This window comes from Gymnogyps californianus, chromosome 4, assembly GCF_018139145.2.
Source record: "Gymnogyps californianus isolate 813 chromosome 4, ASM1813914v2, whole genome shotgun sequence".
NCBI classification, from domain to species: domain Eukaryota; kingdom Metazoa; phylum Chordata; class Aves; order Accipitriformes; family Cathartidae; genus Gymnogyps; species Gymnogyps californianus.
The window spans coordinates 70,250,508-70,274,045 of record NC_059474.1 but is presented as its reverse complement, the minus strand read 5'-3'; the positions used below and the strand labels follow the sequence as shown (position 1 = coordinate 70,274,045).

The 23,538-nt window shown below is 37.6% G+C and overlaps 1 protein-coding gene across 5 annotated transcripts in view; it reads right to left on the bottom strand.

The window, feature by feature from the left end:
• The window catches only part of INPP4B (inositol polyphosphate-4-phosphatase type II B), a 290,171-nt gene that overhangs the window by 177,880 nt on the left and 88,753 nt on the right, over positions 1-23,538 (bottom strand). For all 5 annotated transcript variants that reach the window (XM_050895911.1, XM_050895913.1, XM_050895915.1 and 2 more), the window contains exon 5: positions 21,882-21,926. In XM_050895911.1, the coding sequence (XP_050751868.1) occupies positions 21,882-21,926 (45 nt within the window). The remainder of the gene's footprint in view (positions 1-21,881; positions 21,927-23,538) is intronic.

The window sequence follows — 23,538 nt, the reverse complement described above, 5'->3', positions numbered from 1 at the left end:
ACCCTACAGCTAAACTCTTGCAAAAAGTACTAGTGCGTGATGAATGGAGGTAAATCCCCCATAAATAATGGTTTGATTTACTTGTGGGATGCCTCAAATACATTAACTAGATGTGACTAATTCTTTTAGCAGTCAAGAGCACAGGCTTTTATCCTATTGATAAACCTTTAACAATAGGAAGAAGATTTGCACTAAGTGGTCATCACCTTGGTGATACCTGAGCACAGGAGACAATTAATTTCTGTGCCAGTAGGGCAATCCAGTCATTAGATCATTTTCCTGTAAAAAGGCAGCTTAGCAACATGAGCTTGAACTTCATTGGGTAGAGCTGACGTGAAGATATTTCCTCTGCATATCTCCAATGCGGAGGATCAGCACAAAGTATCAGAACTGTTTGGGAGATCCCAGTGCAGAAGGATAAACGAAATAAAATGAAACCTGCATCTACTTTGATGACAGAGTTACTTGTCTCTATTGTGACATTGGGCTACTGCTGTTCACAACTACCCTTTCAGTCAGAGAGGATATTCAATAAGGTTGTCGCTGGCAGAGAACTGAAGATTTGGTGTGACACAGAATTTCTCAGTTTGAGCCACAGTGCATCACTTCCCTTAAAAACAGCCCAACTGAAATGTTTAACAAAACATAAGGACTACTTCTAAGCTGATGCCAAAGAATAGGAGAAGTTTGTTATATCCTGTTTGCAGCCTGGCAAGTTCCACAGTCCCACACTGCATTATTGCCCTTTAAACTATTTTACTAGCGGTATCTCTGAAAATCTTAGGTCTTCTCAAAGAAACAGTCAACACTCTTTGGACAAAGTGAAACATTACACGGCTGTGAAAGTGAAATACCAGCTATACATTATATATTTAAACACATCCGTTGGGCATTATTGATATACTACTCAAAAAGAAACTGATGAAAATACAAACATGAAAGGCATGCTGAGGCTGTTTTCTTAACTGCAAATGTAACACAGTGAAAGCAGGTAACAACATCAATGCACTTTCCATCATAATCTACGTCCAAGCAGACCAGATACATAGGTCACATTACTTTTCAATACTTCACTACGCTTGAATTAATTCTGGAAAAACTCATCAACAAAACTCAGTGAAATGAAGTGACAGCTTGTACTTACATGCCAAAAGTATATGAATCTACTCATTGTGACTGTTGACTCAGTGTGTAAAAGCCTGAGTCATTCATTCCCCTGGTGATCCCATCTCTGCTAAGCCTATCAGTGTACAATGAATGTTTAAGGAAGAACTGCATTAGGAATAATTTATGCTTTTATATCAACACAGCAAAAAGTTAAGATGGCAGGAAGAAACAACTCCTCTACATATTAAGCAAAGAAAAATAAGGAAAGAAAGACAGCAAAGTAATCACTATGTGTAGAGCAAGATGAAAGGCTGAAAGGAAAAAGAATTGCTTTAGAAAATATTTACAAATACTTATGTGTTTTGTGAAATTCTGTAGTCTACATATAAAACTGTCTTACCATTTGAAATGCCTTAAAACAGATAACATTTAATCAATGTTATCCTTCAACACTTATTTTCTAAAGAATAAAAGCAAATACTGTTATTTTGTTTCCATTACTACTGTTGTTCTACTATTAAAACTATAATATTATTCTTACATGAATCACAGTAAACAAGTGCTCCTTCTCTATCACTCATGCTTATACATTGTCCTGCCCATTCCAGTACCATTACGATGCACACAAACCACGTGTGCTGTAAACACAAACTGCACAAGGAGATGTTTGATTCTCCAGTCCTGCCACATTCAACATTTCACTGTTCTCTATGCTGCACTAACATGCTGGCTGTGCTCTTCATCCTTCCGTGTGCGTGCATGCACATGTAAAGACAACAGAAGAGAAAGACTGGTTGCTGTTTCCTCAAAACCTGGCTATGCTGTAAACACAGTAGAATCTTGCTTCATGGTTTCAGCGCCTGATTCATGGGATCAGGGAGAATTTTCTGAAAATGTTACCTGTATGGAGGAACAGAGCGCAGAGAGAAAGACTAAAAAATCCTAGTGACTATATAACAGTAAAAAGGGGGAAAACAAACAAACAAAACAAACCAACAAAACAGAAATAGTCTGGAAAATCATCATCTACCTTCCCTGAAACTATAAAAATTCTGACCAGGCGTTCAGCACTGCTCCAAGCATTAAGCCCACTGGAGCCAAAAGAAATTAACCTGGCAGAGAAACAGGGAGATGCAGCATCTCCCTGAACTGAAAAATATCCAGTAGCTGGAACAAACGACATAGGCAGAGGGACTGAAAGACATCCTCAGCTCAGAGTTCACAGAGTTGTTTGGGAAGGAAGCCAAGGACTAGCCCCAAAATTGGGAAACGGCATTGAAATTGCAATGTTTATTTTTGTTAGTGGGGGAAATCACAGCACATTGGTGAATGTCTTCCCAGACTATGGATTCACACAATGCGTGTATTAGCCTACATGGCAACTTGCGAGGTAGCTTTTTCTCTAACCAGTGACAGAAACACCATTTCCCACAGCTTTATTCCTTCCCATTTTCCAAACCAAAAGAGATTCCAAGGGGCTTGCAAGGGACAGGAATTAACCACCATAGCCCTGTTGTCTCCAGGGGATGCTATTGTGTATGCTGTCAAAACAGAATAGAAAATTAGTAGTATCTGAAGACAAGGGGCATGGGAGAAGCCTGTGTGTCTCAGATACATATATATGTGAACATAATGTTCAAAATTTTTTTCGTTTCATTGGCATTGCAGCAGCATTATTATCCCAAAGCAACTTAGTTGATAAATAATAATGTACAGTCTGTCTTCATAGGCTAATTAAATGAGGTGCAGCTACTCCTTAGTGGGCAAAAGGACACATTAAATAAGAGAACAATACATTCAGACCTGTGCTATATACAGAACACTAAACAGTACACAGTTTTCTTTCCTCCTTCCTGGGGGGTGTTGAGGAGGGTAGGAAGGTGTAAGAGAAGAAAGTGCACATCACTGCTGCTTCTGCCTCTGCTGAACACACAGCGCTAACCAAGCTTGCTGAAAAGAATACCTTCAGTCAGGCACACATAAAGGCTTAGGAATAATCCAACTTCAGAACATACAGGAAAGCTTTGACTATACTTTTGAATTAGGAGCATAAATGCAACTGTGAGAGGGAGGAGAACAGGACAGCGATGTGTTCTCTGCGTGGCAAAACATGCCTGAACGCAAATGAGACAAACTGGTATTAGCACAGAACGGTGTTAATGAGCACCCCACCAGCTAGTGCTCCGTAATAAATATTATTAATTGGTTTATCATAAATACTGCTAATTAGTTGTCCCATTCATGTGTCAGCAGGAATCCTTCAGTTTGCTGGTGTGTAAAGAACACCTCTACCTAGGGACCAAAAGAACAGAGGTTACTCCCACAACAATTTGCAACTGGACTCCCAGTAAAATTCACCATACAACACTAAATATCAAAGGATGCAGCCACAGAAATTAGAATATCCATGTTATCACAAAATGAGGGCACAGTTACACACTCATGAAACAGGTATGTATTAGGAGGGACACTCATTAACAGCAGTGACTAAAACAGACGCTCAGACTTGGGTAAACTCTGCAACAAAAAGAATCTCTACAGAATAGAAAACTACATTTGGACCACGTACACAAATAAGTAAAGATCCACTGATTTTTACCTAAGAAAAGGTCCAAGATCACTGTTCCTGTCTTTGGGGATGAAAGGCTTGTATAAAAATAAAATACATATCTGTTCTCTGGAATGTACAGCTGGTTGCTAAAGTAACCTAGTTATATCTCAAGGAAATGTACATACATAATACAATTAGTATCCTTCAGGGGATGCCTGTAATTAACAGCAGGAAGAAAATTTCTACCAACAGTCCAAGGAGAAAGAGATGACAGCGAAGTCTTATCAGATGAAGCATAAAGAAAGGTATCTCTATGACATCTCTACAAATACAGGTTTGGGGGGAAAAAAAAAACCTACAACCACCACCAATATTAGCAGTACTCACTGTAAGTAATATATCAATGCTGTCCAGAAAAACATCAATCATTACCCACTTAATTTGTAGCTAAAACAATTATTTAGGAGTCATTGGAATAAGATACACGAGTGCTGCTGGGGGAAAATGCTGTATGCTGATGGAGGGTAGGGAGAAGTGATCATGCCCAGGAGTTGAGATGCCAGCTGCACTCATCATCCTATTTGCATATGAAGTGATAAATCTGGTTAGAATTACCACTGTGAAAATCAGAAGTGATCTATCTCAGAATAAGTTCTGCCCACCCTGGGGTTTGCAGTAGTAAAGAAATTTTAGGTTTTGTGTCTTTTGTGTTTTACTGAAAGCCTCATGCTGAACTAGAGCATTAAGTAGAGCACTTTCAAACTGCATCCTTCGGCTTTCTCCAAGAAGGTAAAATAAATGCAAAGGCTTAGACTGTAACTTTGCATTGCCATTACCAGCAGCAATAATAGCCATTTCCTGAGCGTGGGTTTCAATTCTTCTGATGTGTTAGAACAGACCTATTTCATATTGCAGCTTTGCTATTCAGCCTGGACAACCCCAGTTATTTATAGAGTTTAAGTATGATAGATGCAAGAGACTCAGGAAAGTGGCTGACTGGATCAACGCACAGCTCACAGGCATCATATTTCCACTGCAGAAGTGAATGCATGGTTACATGTGTTAACCATCCATTCAGTGCAATTTACATTTTGGTAGTGCATTAATCCATTGCTAACGTTAGATGATCTGTTCCAGCACATTCACTGCTAACAATCATGCTCCTCCACCTTTATTTACAATTGTGTATAACTGACTTCCGTCACCTCTGTGCTCTAGACTTAAGCTACACAATGGCAATGAGGTCATGGAAGTGAATTTCTAGCTTTGCTCAGAACAGCTGGCTCCTTAAGTTATGAAACAAACTGCTCTTGATCAATACTCTTGATCAATGCTCTTGATCTCCTTTAATTTTTGAAACTGTATCAGAGAATGTAAGTGTGTCTCTTTTTCATGTAGTGCTATATTTAGTCATAAAAATGTAATTCTTCCGAAGACAACTGCATTTCCTTACTGCGCACACTGTGCCTCTAACAGCACAGAGAACTCTCTTCTGAGATGCTGCAGTAGCCTAGTGACAGCAAAGCAGAGCTCTTGCTGTTGCTTTAGATTCTCAATTATTCTCTTTACCTTCTGTCCAAAACTATTCTGCTGATGGCACCACCTATTAATGGTATTTATGCTCTGACCTGAAGGTGACTTCAGTTCTCTGATAAGACAAATGAGGAAAGAAAGAAAAAAAAAAAAAAAAAAAAGCTTGAAGTCTTACAAAAACTTGCTATACATTACTACATTCCAAAAATACATTCATATCAAAATGGATTTTGATACTGCTATTCCAAGGCTGTAATTTATTTTAGTACTGCTAGTATTTTAGAATACCACAAAAGGGTTTAAATCTCCTGGAAACACAGCTAAATACCATTTCCCCCTTACACCTTTTCCCAATATTGTCATATCAAGTATCTAATAAAGAAGTAAACTTGCTGTAATTTCTTTCAGAGATTTCTCACTATCCCAAAAATAGAGTGGTTACAAGTTTAAGTACCAGCTGAAGAATTAGAAGAATAGCAAATGGTATACAGACTTCCGTTTTTCTTTTGAGTTTCTTTATACTATAAGCTCATAGCAAACATCTAGACCCTGTAAGAATTTCTTTCAGATTTTACAAATAAAATATATTCTGCTGGTTCCTAACTTTGTCCATCTCTTCAGAAATAAAATAAATGTACAAAAATATATCAGCAATACCACAAGATGAAAAGAAACAAAAGTGCCAAGTTTCAAAGTTTTCAGTCTGCCACATCTGCTTTTATTATAACAGCATACATTGCTTCCTTTGACATAAGCATTTATACACTGCTGTACCAGTTGTCAAGTGAAGCATTATGTGGTTTTGATCCTCAGTGTGCAGTATTACTTTACAACACTGTAGAGACAGGTTTTTTTTCTCTAATATGTAAAGAAATTCAGCTGTTGCTTAGCCTTACTCCAAATCCATGTCATCACATACATGTTTACAACATACTTTCAGGCTTGGTAAGGAAAGAAGCTTCCCTTGCAAAATAAAGGCAGGCAGTCAAACAACACAGAGTCCAGCAACTACAGCAGACAACAAGCTTCAGAAAGAACTCTAAACAACCTGGAATCTTCTAGGGTGCTTCTTCACTGCAGTACAGCTGCTTTGAGCAGCTGTGAGCGAGCTACTCGGGATTCTGAGTAGAAGTCCAGCTACAGGAGCTCAGACCTCAGTAGGGAGTGATCCACCCTGCTTCTTTGGCATGTCGGGCAGCCTGGACAAGACTTCAGGGTCCCACCACTATGCTGCTGTTACCGCCCAAGCTAGCTGATGTTAACATTCACCCGAGTACATCTAAACAATAATGCAGTTTTAGAGGCTGCGATAAGGATGTCCCTTTCATATAAACTTCTCTGGGGTCAGCTCTCTAATTAATTATAAGCTAATTGACTGTGTGGCCATAGCCCTGTTGCCCATGAGACACTGCTAGTGAATAAAACTATTCATTTCTTCTTTAAGTGAAAATGTTACATAGTAAAGGCAATCATGATGAAGGTGCCAGGACAAGATGCAGTAGGGAGCTATATTAACAACAGTAACTCACAAAAGAAAAGACTGACAATAGTCAGACTTGCAAGCAAAGCTATTGCTCTACTATCTAACTGAACATCCTTTAAGATTCATTTGTCTGAAAAGATTTGTGTTCCTTCGTTTACATATGCCAAGGATGGAGCCTCCAGTGAAGGGCAAGGAAGCGATGTAGTGTTGGATCGATTTCACAAAGATTCCTAAAAAAAACAACCCCAAGGGAGCACGGCAGAAAGGTTTGAGCACTGTAGTACTCTCCAAGTGTAGTGCTCAAACAAGGCAGAACATGGCCTTTAAAAAAAGTATGTAGGGTATTATTGAGCTGTATGATTGTACTTTTTTTTTTTTTTATTCTTCCCCCCGGCCCCACCCCGTTGGGATGTTAAACACTACCCTGATTCACAACTGGTTCTCGTTGCATAGGTGCCTGCCAAATGTTGAAAACGGCTAGCGAGTCTCTGCCTAAAAAGAGAGTCCTCTACAGAAAACAGAAAGCAAAGCGCTAGTCCCTCCAATATGCCAGAGGCCATCTTTTAGCAAAACAAAAGCCACGCTCTTTGACATGTCTAACAAGGAAACCAGAGTAAAATGTACTTCAAAGTCAAGGCAAATAAGAGCAAGACACACTTTTAATCAAAGGAGAAAATAGATTTCTGCAATCCAGAACAATCACTTTTAGCCCTGTAATGATTAAATTTCCTAGTCAGGAAATGCATGATAAATGCTAAGTAATCTGTATGCAAGCTGTAGCTAAAAGGAGAAGACGTTCTAATATAAGTAAGACTTGTCTGAAAAGGCAGCAATTCTGGATTAATACGTAAATTAGAGATCCATGTAAGAGACAATGCTTTACTCCTCAGGGGATTTCGAAACAGCCATTCTGAGAAATAAATTAAGATTACTTTAATAGCATGGGACCTGCATGAGATAGCAAAGTATAACTCCTTCATAAGGAATTAAAAAATATATATATTTGTATCTTTTTACATAAATGACAGAGTCCAGAAATAATAAAAGCTCACAGATCAAGGGTTGTGTCAAAGGACAAGTTTCAAGGAATCCACCTCCCATGAGCATTTTGGATTCATTTACTCACATATCCTGAACAAATAGCCTTTACTCCTAAACTTATCCAAAATGTACGTCTCAACCACAAGAACTCTGTTGGTACAGACAAACAGCCTTTAAAAAAGTACAGGGTAAAATATACCATACTGACTGTAGCTGTTGTGACACACTTAGATGTCATTTTAAAGTAACATTTTTAAAGCAGCTTATACATTTGTATTTCCAGTTTCTTCAAAATCAACACTGAGCTCAACTCCTCAAAGATACTGGCCCGTAATTATTACTTTAAATTGTTAACTCACAGATTTACAAAAGGTCTGCAGCTTGTATTTTGAGACAGACCTAAAAGGGGGAGACATTAATGATTAGCCTGGCATACTGCATGCTAAACCAGAAAGTTGGATCCTTATACTATAAATAGACTGTCATTTCCAGTAGGAGTTTCTTCAAAGGTGAAAAATTGCTGTTTACATGTTACAATACTATGTTTGAAACTGTCTTGGTTTTGATGTGTCGACATATGTAAAGACATAGCTGACTTCTTCCCAGAGAAATAATTTTAAATTATTTCAACTCCTTCTTACAAAGAAATATTAGTTAAGGATTAAAAGGAGGGGAAAAAAAAAAAACCCCAAACCAAAACCACCACCTTCATTTGTCTCTGTAGAGAGGCTCCCTGGCAGATTTGAGATTTAAATCCAGAATGACCTAGGTATTGCTGCTCTTCATCTCAATGGGAGCATGTTCAGATCTCAAAGTTGAAAAGGGTGCTAGCCCATTTTAGCTTTTAAAGCAGTTCATTTACAATCCTACAGCCAATTATCCTCAGCTTCTTAGGTGTGAAGAATTCTGGTCTTCAAAGAATGCTAAGACCAAATTATTCTTAATTCATCGTAATGAAATTCTGTACTCATTCAATCCCTCAGAAATCAATCTTAAATGCGACAAGATTTCAGATTAAAGTGTCAGCTTTAACTTGTTTTGAACATTTGAACTATATTTCACAAGGTAGTCAGGCATTTTTTTAATTTAGTTCAATTTATTTCATTTCAGTTTCATATTCCACTTAACAGGAAAAAACCACACTAAAAGTACGGTTAATCACAATAATTAAAGTGTCCATAACTGTACTAGGAACTTTGTTATCCACAGGAGATGAGGGTAAAACAATGAAGAAAAGCATTCTTAAGCATTTTGCTTGTTTTCAACAAAGCCCTTCCAAGTACCTCAGGTCGGTCTGCTTGTCATGCTGCATCCAGTGTCGTGTGGGATTTTGTGGTGCTGCATTTAGGAGAATTCCAGGTTTTTCAGGGCCTGCAGGGGAACCTCATTTTCAAGTGAAATCTCACCGCAAGACATGCATTTCAAAACTTGCAAAATAAGTACATCTATAACTAATGTGTTCAAAAAGGGAGGATGACTTCAGTCTTCTATTAATTAGATGTTTTGCTTTTTATGGAATTTCTGTTTCCACGTGAGGATAAAAAGAAAGTCCATTCAGAAATGTTTTATAACATGAAAGTAATACTGCAATTATTTCTATAGGCATATTTAGAGATGTATTTAACAATTGCCATTTGAAAGACAAATGTTCAGTTAATGCAGTGCAGTACAATTAGAGTCAAAAAAGTCAAGAGCTATCATGCTTTGAATTACTTAAAAATGTTTCAGTTAATATATTATTGACCTAACAAAAGAGAATTGTTTCATGTCTGTTTAGTCATTACCATTCTGCACAACAAGAAGCATGAACTACATGACTACCGTAATCTGTAAATAATTTGCTTGCTTTTTGTCTCCCAAATGATCTATACTCTTTTGGAATTATAAGGTGATTTTATCTTCAAGGAGAAAGACACACAAGGAAAGAGATGCAAGGAATTCTCCAGACAATTCTTCATGAAGTGTTTTACAGACTGGACTAAAGGTTAGAAAAGACCAACTGCAAAAAGTGACAGTAAAAAGTCGAGCATAAACTCACAAAAAGACAGAGATGTCCACAAGTGGGTTTCAAATAGAATACTCTAAGCCTCCACACACCTGCTACCTAGCTTTGGAGGTATTTAAAAAGTCTCCAGGTATTTAAGCTTTCAACTGTAAGAGGTCCCTACATGCCTGCAGGTTGACTTCTGGGCATGTCCCGATTGCTCCAGCCTTGACAATGCTGAGCAGCTCGGATCCTATCTTTGGCCCTGTCAGGATTTGCAAACCACACACCTATCTTGACAGTCTCAGGCTGGCAGGCAGTGGCAGGGCACAGCTGCTAGTCCGCGCTCTGCAAAAACATCACTGCTGATTTCCTTCACAACAGACCCAGCGGGAGGCTGAAGGAGAAATGGTGCCAGTGCCCCTTTTAAATCAATAGAGCACTGGACCAGAAAGAGGTCAGATACAGGGCAGATCCACAGGTTTATCATTCTGCCCACCTCTAACATAGCAGCTACAAACCACAAAAAGTTGCCAATTATCACACAAGAAAGCGCATACAAGCAGACGCTCAAGTCTTCCTTTTGAAGCTGTCCCACCTTGATTTTAAAGAAGGAAGACTTACCGGCAGCAGGTGTAGAGGGGACAAAAGGTAATATCTATATTTTACATATATTATTTTACATTCAGTTGTCACTGAATTCAAGTCACTGTCCACGGTCACTCCAGAACTCAGGTCCACCCCACTGGAAAAAGGGCACTAACCACTAAACAGTCATCCTCTGCTTATTTTGTCTTTGACCCAAATTCTTTTATTTGTGGAGAAAGGGGGAAGAGTTTCAACTCCAGGTAAAAGTGTCCATTTCAATTTTACTCCTGGCCAACATCACTGCTGCAAATACATATTCAGTAAACATTCTACTTTAAGCTTGCATTTTGCAAGCATTCCCACTAGTAAGTCTTCCCTGTGAGAATATACAGGAAAAAAAATAAACAAAACTTTGCATGCAAACGTACACAAAAAACCCATAAAAGTGAGCACCAATAAGATATTATCCCAGGCCAAGAGCATTCACGAAACTTTAATTCCACATTTGCTCAACTGTCTCCAGTCCTAACTCGTTCTTTGCCGAAAACGCAAGGCAATTCAGGCTGCTGTTATATCCTCATGTGAGGCACACTAAACACACCATAAAGGATTTAATAACAATGCAAGAGGTGAAGTTCCCTAAAACTGCTTGAGTCCACATAGATGGCAACAATTTTAAACAGTCTAATTTCAACATAATTATGAAGGATTATTTAGAGATCCTGAAGAATTTCTAGATCAAGGCAACAGATACCTTACAATCAACATACGGTACAGAACGTGACAAGAGTCCACTGTAAACCAATCACTAACAGCAAGCTCTAAGAAGCCTCAAAAATCCTGTTGGAAAGTTACATGACAAATCCCTGCCACACAGATCACAGAATCATTCTGAGCTTATCGAGTCCAAACCCCCTGCCCAATCAGGGTCAGCTACAGCAGGTTGCCCAGGACTGCATCCAGTTGGGTTTCGACCATCTTCAAGGATGGAGACTTCACAACCTCCCTAGGTCATCTGTGCCAGTGTTTGACCACCCTCACAGTAAAAAGGTCTGTGGGGGGGGTTGTGTTCTGATTGAATTTCCTGTGTGTTTAACTTCACAGTCTCTTGTTCTTTCACTGGGCATAACTGAAAAGAGTATGGCTCCCTCACCTTTAATCTCTCCCATCATGTATTTAGACACATGGATAAGATCCCCCATGAGCCTTCTCTTCTCCAGGCTGAGCAGTCCAAGCCCTCTCAGCCTCTCCTCATATGAAGGATGCTACAGTTCCTTAATCATCTCCAGTCCCTTAATCATAAATGTTACTTTTGGCACCCCAACTGACTCTGTCCAATAATTCCAAAATACAAGCTATTTCTCGTACCTGCCTAGAAGAAATCCCAGGACCGTAAGGGGCATTGGGCAGCAGCAGAGAAAACTAAGATTTCAGCCAGTGAAGCACAAAACCACGAATACTAAAAATAGCTCTTAAGCAAACTTAGTGGTATACACAATTTCTTTTTTAAGTAGAAATAAGGTTTAAAATTTTAATGCTACCAGACATTGCAGTTTGATGAAAAAAAGCCCTTCTACCAGGAGAAGCAGCGTAGTTTTAAAGGATTTATGAAAATGTAGTTTATTCTTAGTAATGAAGCTGTGGAGTAGACTAACATCTATTGCTGAAAGCATTCTGCAGACACTGTATGCCTTCTAAGCCTCCCTAACAACAGCATGGTTAAGGAACTTAAAAAAAAAAAAAAAATCAATTACATCCTGAATAGTTAAAATGTCAGCTTCCTGGGAGGTAGGGAAAGGTTGGAAGAAGGCAGTAGTGCCAGGACTGCCATCCAAATCTCTGTTGTAGGTAAGGAAGTCTTATAGAGCTTTCTATAAGAACAAAGGAATAACTCATCCTTATTTGGCTTGTTGCTCTCTGTGTATAAACGTCTGCAATAGAAATGACTCTCAATAAGGATCTAAATACTCCATTCAGACCTGGTTCCTGGATCCACAGAGGAATCAGTCATGGACTCATTACGTATCAGGGAAGCACAAAGCCATCAGGTCATACAAGAGCTGTACCTGTGGACATGTTGGTCACGCAATGGGAGAGCGGGCTCAGTGCCAGTCTCATCTAGGAAGATGCTGCCCATAAAAACTCCTTCCATAGCAGAGAACTGTTAGGTGAGCCATTGTTCTCCCCTTCCCAGCTCAGCCACTGAACTCACACGTACCTCTGCCACTCGCTCTGTTCCACTGTTCTGGCACGCTAAAGACTAAAGGTGTAATAGGCTACACACATGCGTACACACAAACACCCTCCCCCCACCCACCCCCGTTAGATCAAGTCTAATAGTATGAGATCTAAGAGATCTACACGGGAGGCGTGCTAGGGAAACTGAAGAGACTCATTTGAGAGAATGAGGTTCAGAAATTGAACTGGAAAGAGTACATAGGTTGGCAAGACAAATAGGAGAAAGTATGCACAGTAGGAGGTGTATTTTTGGGGAAAAGAAGGAAGAAAAAAAAATAATGAGGAAAAAAGAGCAGCAGCATGTGCCAAAAATAACTTCTCTCTAACTTAATGATCTTTAATCCTACATTCCTATGAACTAGCTTAAAAATACCCTGGAATCACAAGTTTTCAGTTTCATCAGAATAATATCAAAGTTTGTCACATTCACCAGAACACCCAATACTTCAGAAGCCAAGCATTATGCTTTTAAAAATACTAAAGGACAAATTAAGGTACCTACTGAGTTGTTTGTTTGGGGTTTTTTTTAACATCTATGTGAGAAAAATTAGTAAGAGAGCCCAATTTTGACAGAATTCCATTAAATCTCTACCTACATCTATAAATTCTTAAGTAACTCTGGAACTCTTTTCCTAAGTAACTTTCAATAAGTTATCGTAGAGGTTTCTGATTGCTTTGAGTATTTTACCTCAGAAACTAGAACTGGTTCAGGCAAAGCAGCATGAGTATCCTTATTGCCAAGGAATGAGGCAGAGGAACCCATGCTAAGACTGAGCTGTTGTAATTAATCTGCTTCCAGTACCCAGCCTCACTGGGGCACTGAACTAGCGCCCAGCCTCACAGAAAACATTACAGTTTTCAGCATAGACACAACCTTATATGTTTGAAATTTTGGATAGAAGGAATTTTGCAAACATGAGACAACGTTTACGTAGTCTATGAGAAAAATGTGAAGTAGACACAAACGTATCATTTTCAATATCAAGAAGAAACTGATTTTACTAAGAAGCCTACCAATTTTATTTAAGATTTTAAAAAGAAAGGTGCTTCCTAGTCTTATCCTCCTTTTTCCCTGGCCTTGTAAATGCAGCAGTTTGCTAACTCTGACAAGATTTCAGAATTTGTACATTTCTGACCGAATTTAATCCTATTATCTGCTGCATCACTCGAGAACTAAGATGATAAAACCCTGTCTCTCTGTTAAATTCCAAAAAACCCTTTCAACTGTTAAATAGCTTTTCAAATTCAGGTATCTACAGGCTCCTCTAAACAGATTAGCCATAGCTATTCAAAATTTATCTCTAGATAAGCATTTATATCAAAACATGTGAGAGCTGCTGTGAGAATCTTTATTCTATTAGATTTAAAAGTTTCCCTTAGTTGCAGCCTTGATTTATACACATTTGTATTTACAAGGCTGTCATCCACTTTCTCCTGGTAGTTCAAATACAATTTTTTTCTTAAAAGCAAAAGCTTCCAGAAACAGAAGATACTTAAATTTCATAGAACAGAATGGAAGAAAACTGCCTGAAACCCTGTTTGCACCTGGGTTTACTAATATTGATATCCCAAAACATGCTCATGTTAGTACTTAGTACTCGCATCTGTACATCAGTGGATTCCTCTACTCCATCATACTGGAATATGCTCCATCAGTAATGTTGTACTCCCTCATGCTGGTTGATCATGTGCTCTGACCCACTTCAGAGCAAATAAACATCCCTGCATTTAATGAGCCCACTGTGGTGACTAATTGCTACATAGCATAACCTACACAGAAATTGAATTTACACAAGTCATAGCTGTTTAATGAATATCATTAAGTAGCAATGGATGCCAAGTTGAAAATATTTGTGACTACTTCTATCAAGAATTACTTCTTACTGAGACAGAAACTAAGTAGGTAACTCACACAGTTAACAAAAATGAGTAATGCTATACTAGATATAATGGTTTGCCAGCAACGAAACAAATTTTCGTATATATGAACTACATACATAGAATAGATATCTATATAACTCTATATATGGTTATATAGATATTCTACAAATAAATATATTTTATCTATAAAGTATATTATATTATAGAGAAAATTTTTCAGATTCTCTCAATGTGCGAGAAGCAGGCAGAACACTAACTGAACATCTTCCAAAGTTTCATTACGGGGGATTTTTGAGTCCTTGCATATTCAGTGATACAATTAGTACAGATTAATATTTAAGGTTCGTGACAGCATGCTGCTGCTCTAGCTGCAATGCAAATGAAGACAATCCCTGCCCTAAAGGGACTGAAGGATAGATTTCTAAAATTACAGTAGTGCCTACAGATACAGATTTGAAAATCTGGCCTAATTCTTTAGGACTCAAACCCAGCGTATCTGGAAAAAACTGAACAAGGATATGAGTTTTTGAAAGGACTTTGGGTTTGAGCTTTTTGGTGTTTTCCCCTTTATTTTCTGGATTTGTTTTTTCAAAATATTTTCCCTGTATACATAACACATTCTTCAAAGAGGGTTTAATATAGTGAACACTGTAGGTTACCAAACCACGATGGTATAATACATTATGCATAAAGTGACGCGGAATATAATGAATGAAATTGGAAAGACAAATAGAGAATGCAGGCTGACACTGTCAAATGGAACGGGACAACCTCCTGCAAGAAGGAGGCTGAATATGCTCGTAACAGAAGAGTCATGCAAGACTAAAAGGCGGCAAGATTTTAAAGGGAAAACACACCAATACATTCCCTTTGTATTTTTAGTTACTTCAGTAGTGGCATTATGACTACTTTATTACAACAAAAGGGCCTAAAATTACCAACTCATAATGGTAACATCCCAACAGTTTTGGCAATACCACTGAAAAAGACAGTCCTTTTCTCTGACAGGGTACTTTACTTTTAAAGAGGTGCAGAATGATGAAGGAGCAGAGCTTCAGAAAGCTGTCTATAAAAAAACCCCAGGTACTTTCAGTTTGGCAAGGGCTATGACAGAATCCCAAAAGCCTTCTCAAAAGCTAACAAAGAACTGTGGGAGGAGAGGTGGGTAAAGAAGGATGTGGAGTCTTGGCAAATCCATCCTCAAATCACTTTTCAGCTGTGTTCACATAATGTCTGCATACAATAAAGAAAGCTTACTATGAGCACCACAGAATGCAAAGCACAGTAAGGAGAGCTTACTCTCCTCAGGGGTCACTAATTCAACATCACTCAACCCTAGATGATCGCACTTATCAATTTGCTCAATATGCATTATCCTGTTCCATCATCAAACACTGCCAAAAGAGAGATGACAGTACGACATGAAAGGTGATGGGCATTCACTACCTTAGAACATTTTTGGAAGGTAGTTTCACTTGTTGCTTTAACTGCACTGAAACCAACTGAAAGTTAGCTCAAGTTCACCTGCCTAAGGCGGGGGAAAAAGGAAACAGCTCTAGGAGTTCAAAAACACGACAAGTCCTATGTCAAAACCACTCAAAACATGCCAATACAGTCTATTAGACTGGGCTTGAAATTGCTACCTCTTTGGGAGGATCCTTTCTGTCAAAAAAAAGTTCATCCTAGAAACACTGAGTTGCTAAGAATAAAATGCATTTACAGCATCTTATGCTGCAGTGCAAAAGTTTCAAAACAGGCAGAAGCCCAATAAGTAGCGCCCAGAGGAAAAAAAGAGCATTCTTTCCAATCACAATACCTTTTGTTCTTCCTTAATTTCTTCTGTCCAATTTAACTTGTCTTTTATATATTTTTTGTTGTTTTTGGGAAGAAATAGCATCCAATATACATCCATAGAACTAGGAAAAAAACCTGACTAGTTAGTTTGGTAGAAGATGACATTTGTGTGGGACCAGAACAAATTCATGTAAACCTCATCAAACTGTTTCAACAAAAAAGGGTGAAATGTAAAAATAAAATAGAATTTAAAAAAGCACAAACCCACCCTACATTTTTATATTTTTGCTAATATTGTTCCTAACATGGCCAACACTTAACTTTTTTTGAGGGATAAACACCCTTCAGCATGAAGTGACACTTTCAGTTTGATTGACAGAGAAATGATCACTTTTCTTTTTAAATTTACTCAAAAGTGTGATGATGACCTTTTTTTTTTCTTTTTTTAATTGGGCTAACACAACAAAGTATCAGTTATTCACCAACTTGTAATGTGATGAAGCAGAAGGATAACAGAGTTAGATGGGAAAATTCTGCTAGGATCAGGACTCTGACTCCAAGTTTGTGGTATGGATAAAAATAGTATTCCTGCTTATTACTCTTCTAGGAACAGCTGCTGCTGAAAAAGCTCCAGATTATGTTTCAGAATTGGAAAAATCATTTAGTCATGGTCTTTGAGCAGCATCGATGTACCATTTAGGTTCAGTATGCAGAGTTAAATCTGCTTCAATACCTTTTCCAAGGGATGCCTTCACAATATTACTCTGGGAAAAATAAAACAGTGAAGAATAAAAACTTCTGCATTTACAGGTAGACAGCTCTTGTATCAACCCACTATTTGGTAAAATGAAAAGATAAATACCCTAAAAATTTTAATTGTTAATTCTTTCAACTACTTGCTGAAGTTTTCTATGAATTGTGCACTATTTAATGAGATTTTTGTAAAAGGACATAACAGCCAGATTTACATTATTCTGTACCTTGAAAAGTACCTAGAGGTTATGCAACAATAGGACAGTCCATCAAACTTCACTGCCCTAACATACTTCCCAAGAAACTGAAAGCTTTTGGAGATGCTAGATGGGTGCTCTCATTAAAATTAGTACATGAATATGCCTACAACATGTCCAGAGACATTCCTTTCTATACAGTTATCTAGATTATTACACTACACCTACAACTGCAATATCCTTTTGCTCTCTCTTCACAACTCTAATCAATTAGACAAATTCAAAAACACTGAAATGTGTCAAAATGAATTCTACTGGTCATTGAGGGAGTAACAAACTTTCCTTTTAGACTATTTTTTCAAATCTATTTCTCCATATTAACATCATGTTCATTACTGAGTTCATGTTTGAGCACTTTGACTACCAACTGTGCCTTCTGCCCTGCTCCTTCATTTTTCTGATTATTGAGTTTTATTGTTCTGCTTTGTCAGTTCACCATCAAGTAAATGCAAATATCTTTAGAGATGGAAGCTCTTAAAAACTTCACAATAGTGTTCACCAATATGCATAATATAATTTATTTCCCATAACTATTACATAATACGCCAGCTAAGTTCACATATCACGAAGTAGCTACACTGAAATCAATGTGAAGTCAGGAACCTACACCATATTTAGTTAGATCTGGGACTCAACGGCTGGGATATTTTAAAGAAGCAACCAAGAACAGTAACTCCAAAACAAACATCTATAAAAGAACTAACCCTACACTTCAAAGTCATGGGAAAGATTCTTATCAGCTTCACTATTTGTTAGATTGGTTTGTTATTTAGGCCCAGGATCTGTTTTTATTCCTTTTGCTCTGTTCCTCCTCTCTACTCAGCACTCTGCACAGACTGACACGTGCTACCTCTTAGTGCTTCATAAAACAGCATGCAGAACAGAACGACTTGAAAAGCCAAACAACAAGATAAAGTTTGAAAAGTAAAACTTCCCAACAGTTACAAGGTTCAAAACCCAGGCATATTTCCAAAAAGTCCTCAGGAATATAGAAATCAAAAATCTTAGTCTAAAGGAAGTTCTGACTCCAAAATAAGGAATGTTACAAGATCAGGTACACTCCCGAAAATACTGAGTGTATTGCAGTGGAAAGCTATAATGCAGAAGAGTTTTATCGCTTGCTTTAACCTCAGGAAAAAAAAAAAAACAAACAAAAACAACCCCCCCAAAAACCCCACAAAACCAAAAAAACCCAACCAAAAAACCCAAACAAACAAACTTTACTGAACTTTAAAATAAAATAAAAAGAAGGCAATATTTTGGACAGTTTATAAAAAGAACACTTTCCAGAGTGTTATGGATATAGAATGCAGCAAGTTAGCTACCAGAACAGAATACAAGCCCCTAGCAAGACTTTTTAATAACATTATTTCAAAATTTAGTTATCAGAACTTCATACATTGAAGAACAGTATTTAGATACACTGTCCCTAAATAACACTCACATATTAGGCAGCACCCAAATATTATTAAAAAGCTATATTCTGTTCTAGTTACTGGAGAATTCCATTTCTGAATGTTATTTATTGACCAACTAGTGACAGAAGAGCTAATCATGTGATAACTGACAATTTTTTTTAATATAGTTAAAACATGCATATATTAACTGATATAAGCAAATGTCTATTTGTATACATATATATGCTACTTAACTAACATAATATTGTTTATATAATGCATATGAACAAAATTATAGATATAAGCCATTATTTCAGGGCTAGAGACCAGTTTTATAGGTTATTAACTGTTAGATTTGCTTTCCAAATTCTAAATGCCAAAGAGCAGTCTAATCAAGTTGAAATGTCTCTACAGAGCCCTAAGATTTGGTTATTTAAGTTAGGCACACATCGCAGCAGTGTGCTTGCTTGCAGCAAATCTTTCTCTCTCATCCCTGCTTACCATGCTTTGGTTCGCCTCACAGAGAGGTCTTGGAAGTCCTTGATTAGCTAAAGCTAATGCCAAGTCTTTAATTTGACATAAACCAAGCCCTTGAAAGGTGAGATCAGCCAACCAGTGCCCTTGGCCTGCCAGCAGCCAAGGGCCAGCTGTCCGGCTCAGCTGGCACGGCAAGGCAGCGCATGTTTCCCAGATGCATGGACCAGCCTGTCAGAGTGACAGTCTCTTCCAGACCTATCAATAACCAGGTGAACAGCACAGAAGGCATCTTGACTGGCTGCCCTTGCGAGAGGTATTTTAACTGGCTGGTTGGGCAAAACAGCACATGCTTCCTTCCCAGCTAAATTGTTCCTGTCTCACTTATCAGCAAGAGGTGTCTGCTGCGTGCATATACATTTGTACACATATGAGCAGCAGAGCGGTGGTGAGTGGGGTGGCTGGAGCTGGGAAATGTTGGCATGGGTATGTTGACATTCCAGTAAGAAGGATAACTGTTATAACAAAACTGAAGTCTTCCATGGACCACTCAGTCACTGAAGGTGGATTCCTCTAACGCAAATGTGTTATGCTTAAATATTTAGTATTACTTTAGGATCAAGACACTAAGAATCAGCTTTACATAGTTGCCTACGCTGCCAAATATCCCTGACTTACGACATTGGCCAGGAATATCAGTCAAAAACTAGAGGTTTACACTGTTACTCTTATTTGTTACCTGAGCACAGCAGAAGTCAATGTATAAGATCACTCACAGAGCTGCAATGACTCAATCAATAATGCTGCAGAACAAACCACAGAACATAAATTCCTACTAGAAACAACCAAATGCAAAACACAAATACTGACACCATGAGTGAACAGAGCTCTGTCCAGCACGAGCCTAAACAAGTCTGAAAATGGCTTTACATCGTTTTTACACTTCTGCCTGCTGGGGCACATTTATCACTGAAAGCAACTTCTCCTGAAGTACGGCTCATCTAATTTGCAGTCATCGCCTGTAGCACCTTCCTCCCTCTCCTACGCCACACCAGGGTCATTCTGGAGTTTGTTATTGCTGGAGCATAGCAATTACTAGCTATGCCCAAATGCTACAGTCACATCACCTATAAAATGCATATAGAAAGGCACAGAAAAGTTAAAATTGCTCTTAACAATTATTATAGCATGGTAATTCCCCAACAGAGAACTAAGCCCTTCTTCCATGCCAACATTTAACAATTTCAGCAGAAATAGTCCCTACAGAAAAAAACTACTCGACAAAGTTTTTGTAATGCTATAACTGCCTAGTTTTTAGAAGGCATACAGGTAAAGCTACCCATATATAGTTAAGGGAATCTAAAAATGATTGTATCAGACAGAACTGCATCTGCCCCAAAGGGCACAGCTTTAGGATATCAACTTTTAAATCAGCATAGTTACAGCAGCACACAAGCCAAAAGTGTAACCCAGTTCAAACGACAGGGCCAGGAAACAGGCTACCATGATGGAATGAGCAGGGCGAGAACCTGCAGGCATGTCACCCATGCCATCTTGTTTGCTGCGTTGGGGGGTTTCTGAGGGAGATTTGTTTGTAGATAATTTAAATTCTCCAAAGAGTGGAGTTTGATTTTTATGTAATACCCTGTTTACGAATGTTTCTATTTCCCTCTCCCTCTCTCACATACACACGCACACGCACTTTTGCAATAGATGTTTTAAAGTGTTTCTATCAGGGTAAATATAACAGATGCTGAATAGCACTGAGTAAAAGTTTCTCAGTGTACAGCTATACAACATGAGATGCATATTAGCAGGTTATATGAACACAAAAATCATAACAAATCGGACAAGTTTTAGTCATTTCAGAATGTATGCAGCTTATAGCATCAGATATTTCAAAAGATAACATTATTTGCAACTGTGTTATTTTACTGTATACAGGAGCTGGGAATAACCATAGAATCATTTAGGTTGGAAAAGACCTGTAAGATCATCGAGTCCAACCATTAATCAACTAAACCCAGCTATTATTCTGATTTCTGATATGGAATTATTGTATTTAGTGCTTCTACAGCAAATAATTATTTCACTATTTCAAAAGCTTCAAAGTTTTTGCACTGAAAGAGCAATGACAAAGTTGAAAATTGGCACAGTTTGGGCTGCAAATATTGCACACCTTTATCTTGTATTACAAATACATGATCATTCAATTAGCTTGCTTGTCTTGCTGAGCAATGTTAATCATGCTGTGTACCTCTGAATAGAGGGAGGCTTGAGCTGACGCAACACCTCCTGAAACAAAGTTCTCTTATATACTATACTAATATATAGTTCTCAGATACCAATTACTTATACTAAGTATAAAAAGAGAAAATCAGGTAAATGTTTATATTGACTCTTCTCTACAAAATAATAATTAAAGATTTTAAATAAAAGTTTGTTCTAAAGTGACAGTACTTTTATCTGAATAAGATATCTTTTTAAAAACTCCACCTTAAGTGTCTTGTCCCAAATAAGTAATATTTCCTAAACAACATTCACAAAGCTATCGGGCCGATTTTCAGCTTGGTAGAGCAGCATAGCATTAGAGAACTCAATAGCTCTTTAGCCATTTCAACCAATTAAGAACCTAAAGTCAGCATTTCAAAGACATGGACAGGCACGTCTCCTACCTAAAGGAACCAGGGGGGTTCTACTTTTTTTAAACAGGTAACATGTTACATTGTATAACACTATATATATAAAATCTTCATGCACACAGGCCATTGCATTCCAAGAAGTCAAAATTGTGTCTTACCAAGACTGAACTCCAGCTTTGGCTCATTTGCAATTCTCTGAATACCTTTTAAGTTAAGAAAAAAAAAAAATATTAGAAACAATTTTATTTCAATGTCTAGCTTTTTAATACATAGTAAAACTTTCACGTGCTTAATTCATACCTCTAACTACCTGCCATTGCCACTGTAGTAACATTTCATGTTACAAACTTACAGTGAAAGAGACTTTTGCATGAAATACTTGCCTGAAAAAAAGACTACTTTTGAAGACAACAACTTTCTTTTTAATAGAAACTTTCTGTTGCTGGGAAAGGAAACTAAGAAAAAAAAAAAACACACCAACTTTTCATGAATGGGTATTTGTAAGGTTTTCAATCACAACAACTAACTATGTATCTGTTGGAAAAGCATTAAATCTAATGACTCATTTTTAAGTAGGTATGTCATCACATTAAAAATGGAAACAAAAAACATGTTCTGTGGAAGTATGTAAATCAGGTTAATATAGTAAAATATATCACCATGTTATTGACCTACATATAAATTGTAAAACTGCAAAACTAACTTCTTTTTGTTGCAAAATAGCACGTGAATTCCTTTTCTCATATACCAAGGACAATAAGAACATTTTAATTCCCTCCATTGTGGAATTATGTTCTAGTGCATATTTTACTGCAAAGGACAATATTTTCTTATTGCGCTAGGATAAAGGAGTGAACCACTGAGCTGCAACAAGAGAAACACAGGAAGGATAGTTAAATAACACTGAGTTGTTCACCCTCTGCAGGAACTAATTGGATCACAACTACAGCATCAATGAACCTTGCAGAAATTAAACTGTCTCTTGTTGACATTTATGTATTGTCACCAGTAAGCATTATTAAGTACTTGCCAGTACTGAAGAAATTGGTCAGATGGGAAGGACCAAATTGGTACATGAACTGGAACGCAAGATTTTTGTTAAAAATTAAAAATAACAAAAAAACCAAAACAGCAAACTTATAGCTGTTCTTGCTCCATGAAAACTTGATGTTGCTGAATAGGTCTAGTTTCACACTGTTCTCATTACTATAGCTAATCATTCAAGCCTGTGCAAGAAAATTACAGCTGCAGAGCTTAGAAAGGCCTTGGTCAGTAAGAAATAGCAAATAAGTGTTGGGGTTTTTTTTAATTTATTTTTTTTTAATGGAGTTATAACAAATTTCCAAGTTGAATTCTGCCACTAGCAGAGTCAGCATATTAGTCTGGAACACCTTTATGAATATGCTGGATACAGACTTGATTAAGTAACCGGGCAACTGAAATACACTGCCCAGACTCCAGTGCACCAAACATGACTCAACATATGGCTACGTGCTTTCAAATCCCCAGAGTGCTTTTATATCACAAAGAACAAATCTGTGATACTAATTTAAGCATCACTAAAGCTTTATACATTTATCAAAGTTATCAGACTACATTTTAAACAGTAGTCCATACGTTCATATAGGACACAAAAGAGGAAAAGAATATTTCTAACTAAACATTTTCTAAGTCTTATGAAGAAAACAGATTAGAGGGAAAAAGTCAGAAACACATTAATCATGCATTTGTTCCCCTGAAGATAATCCGCATAAATCAAAATATATCAGGTAATGATATTTAAAGATAATCTTAATCAATTTACTTCCTCTACAA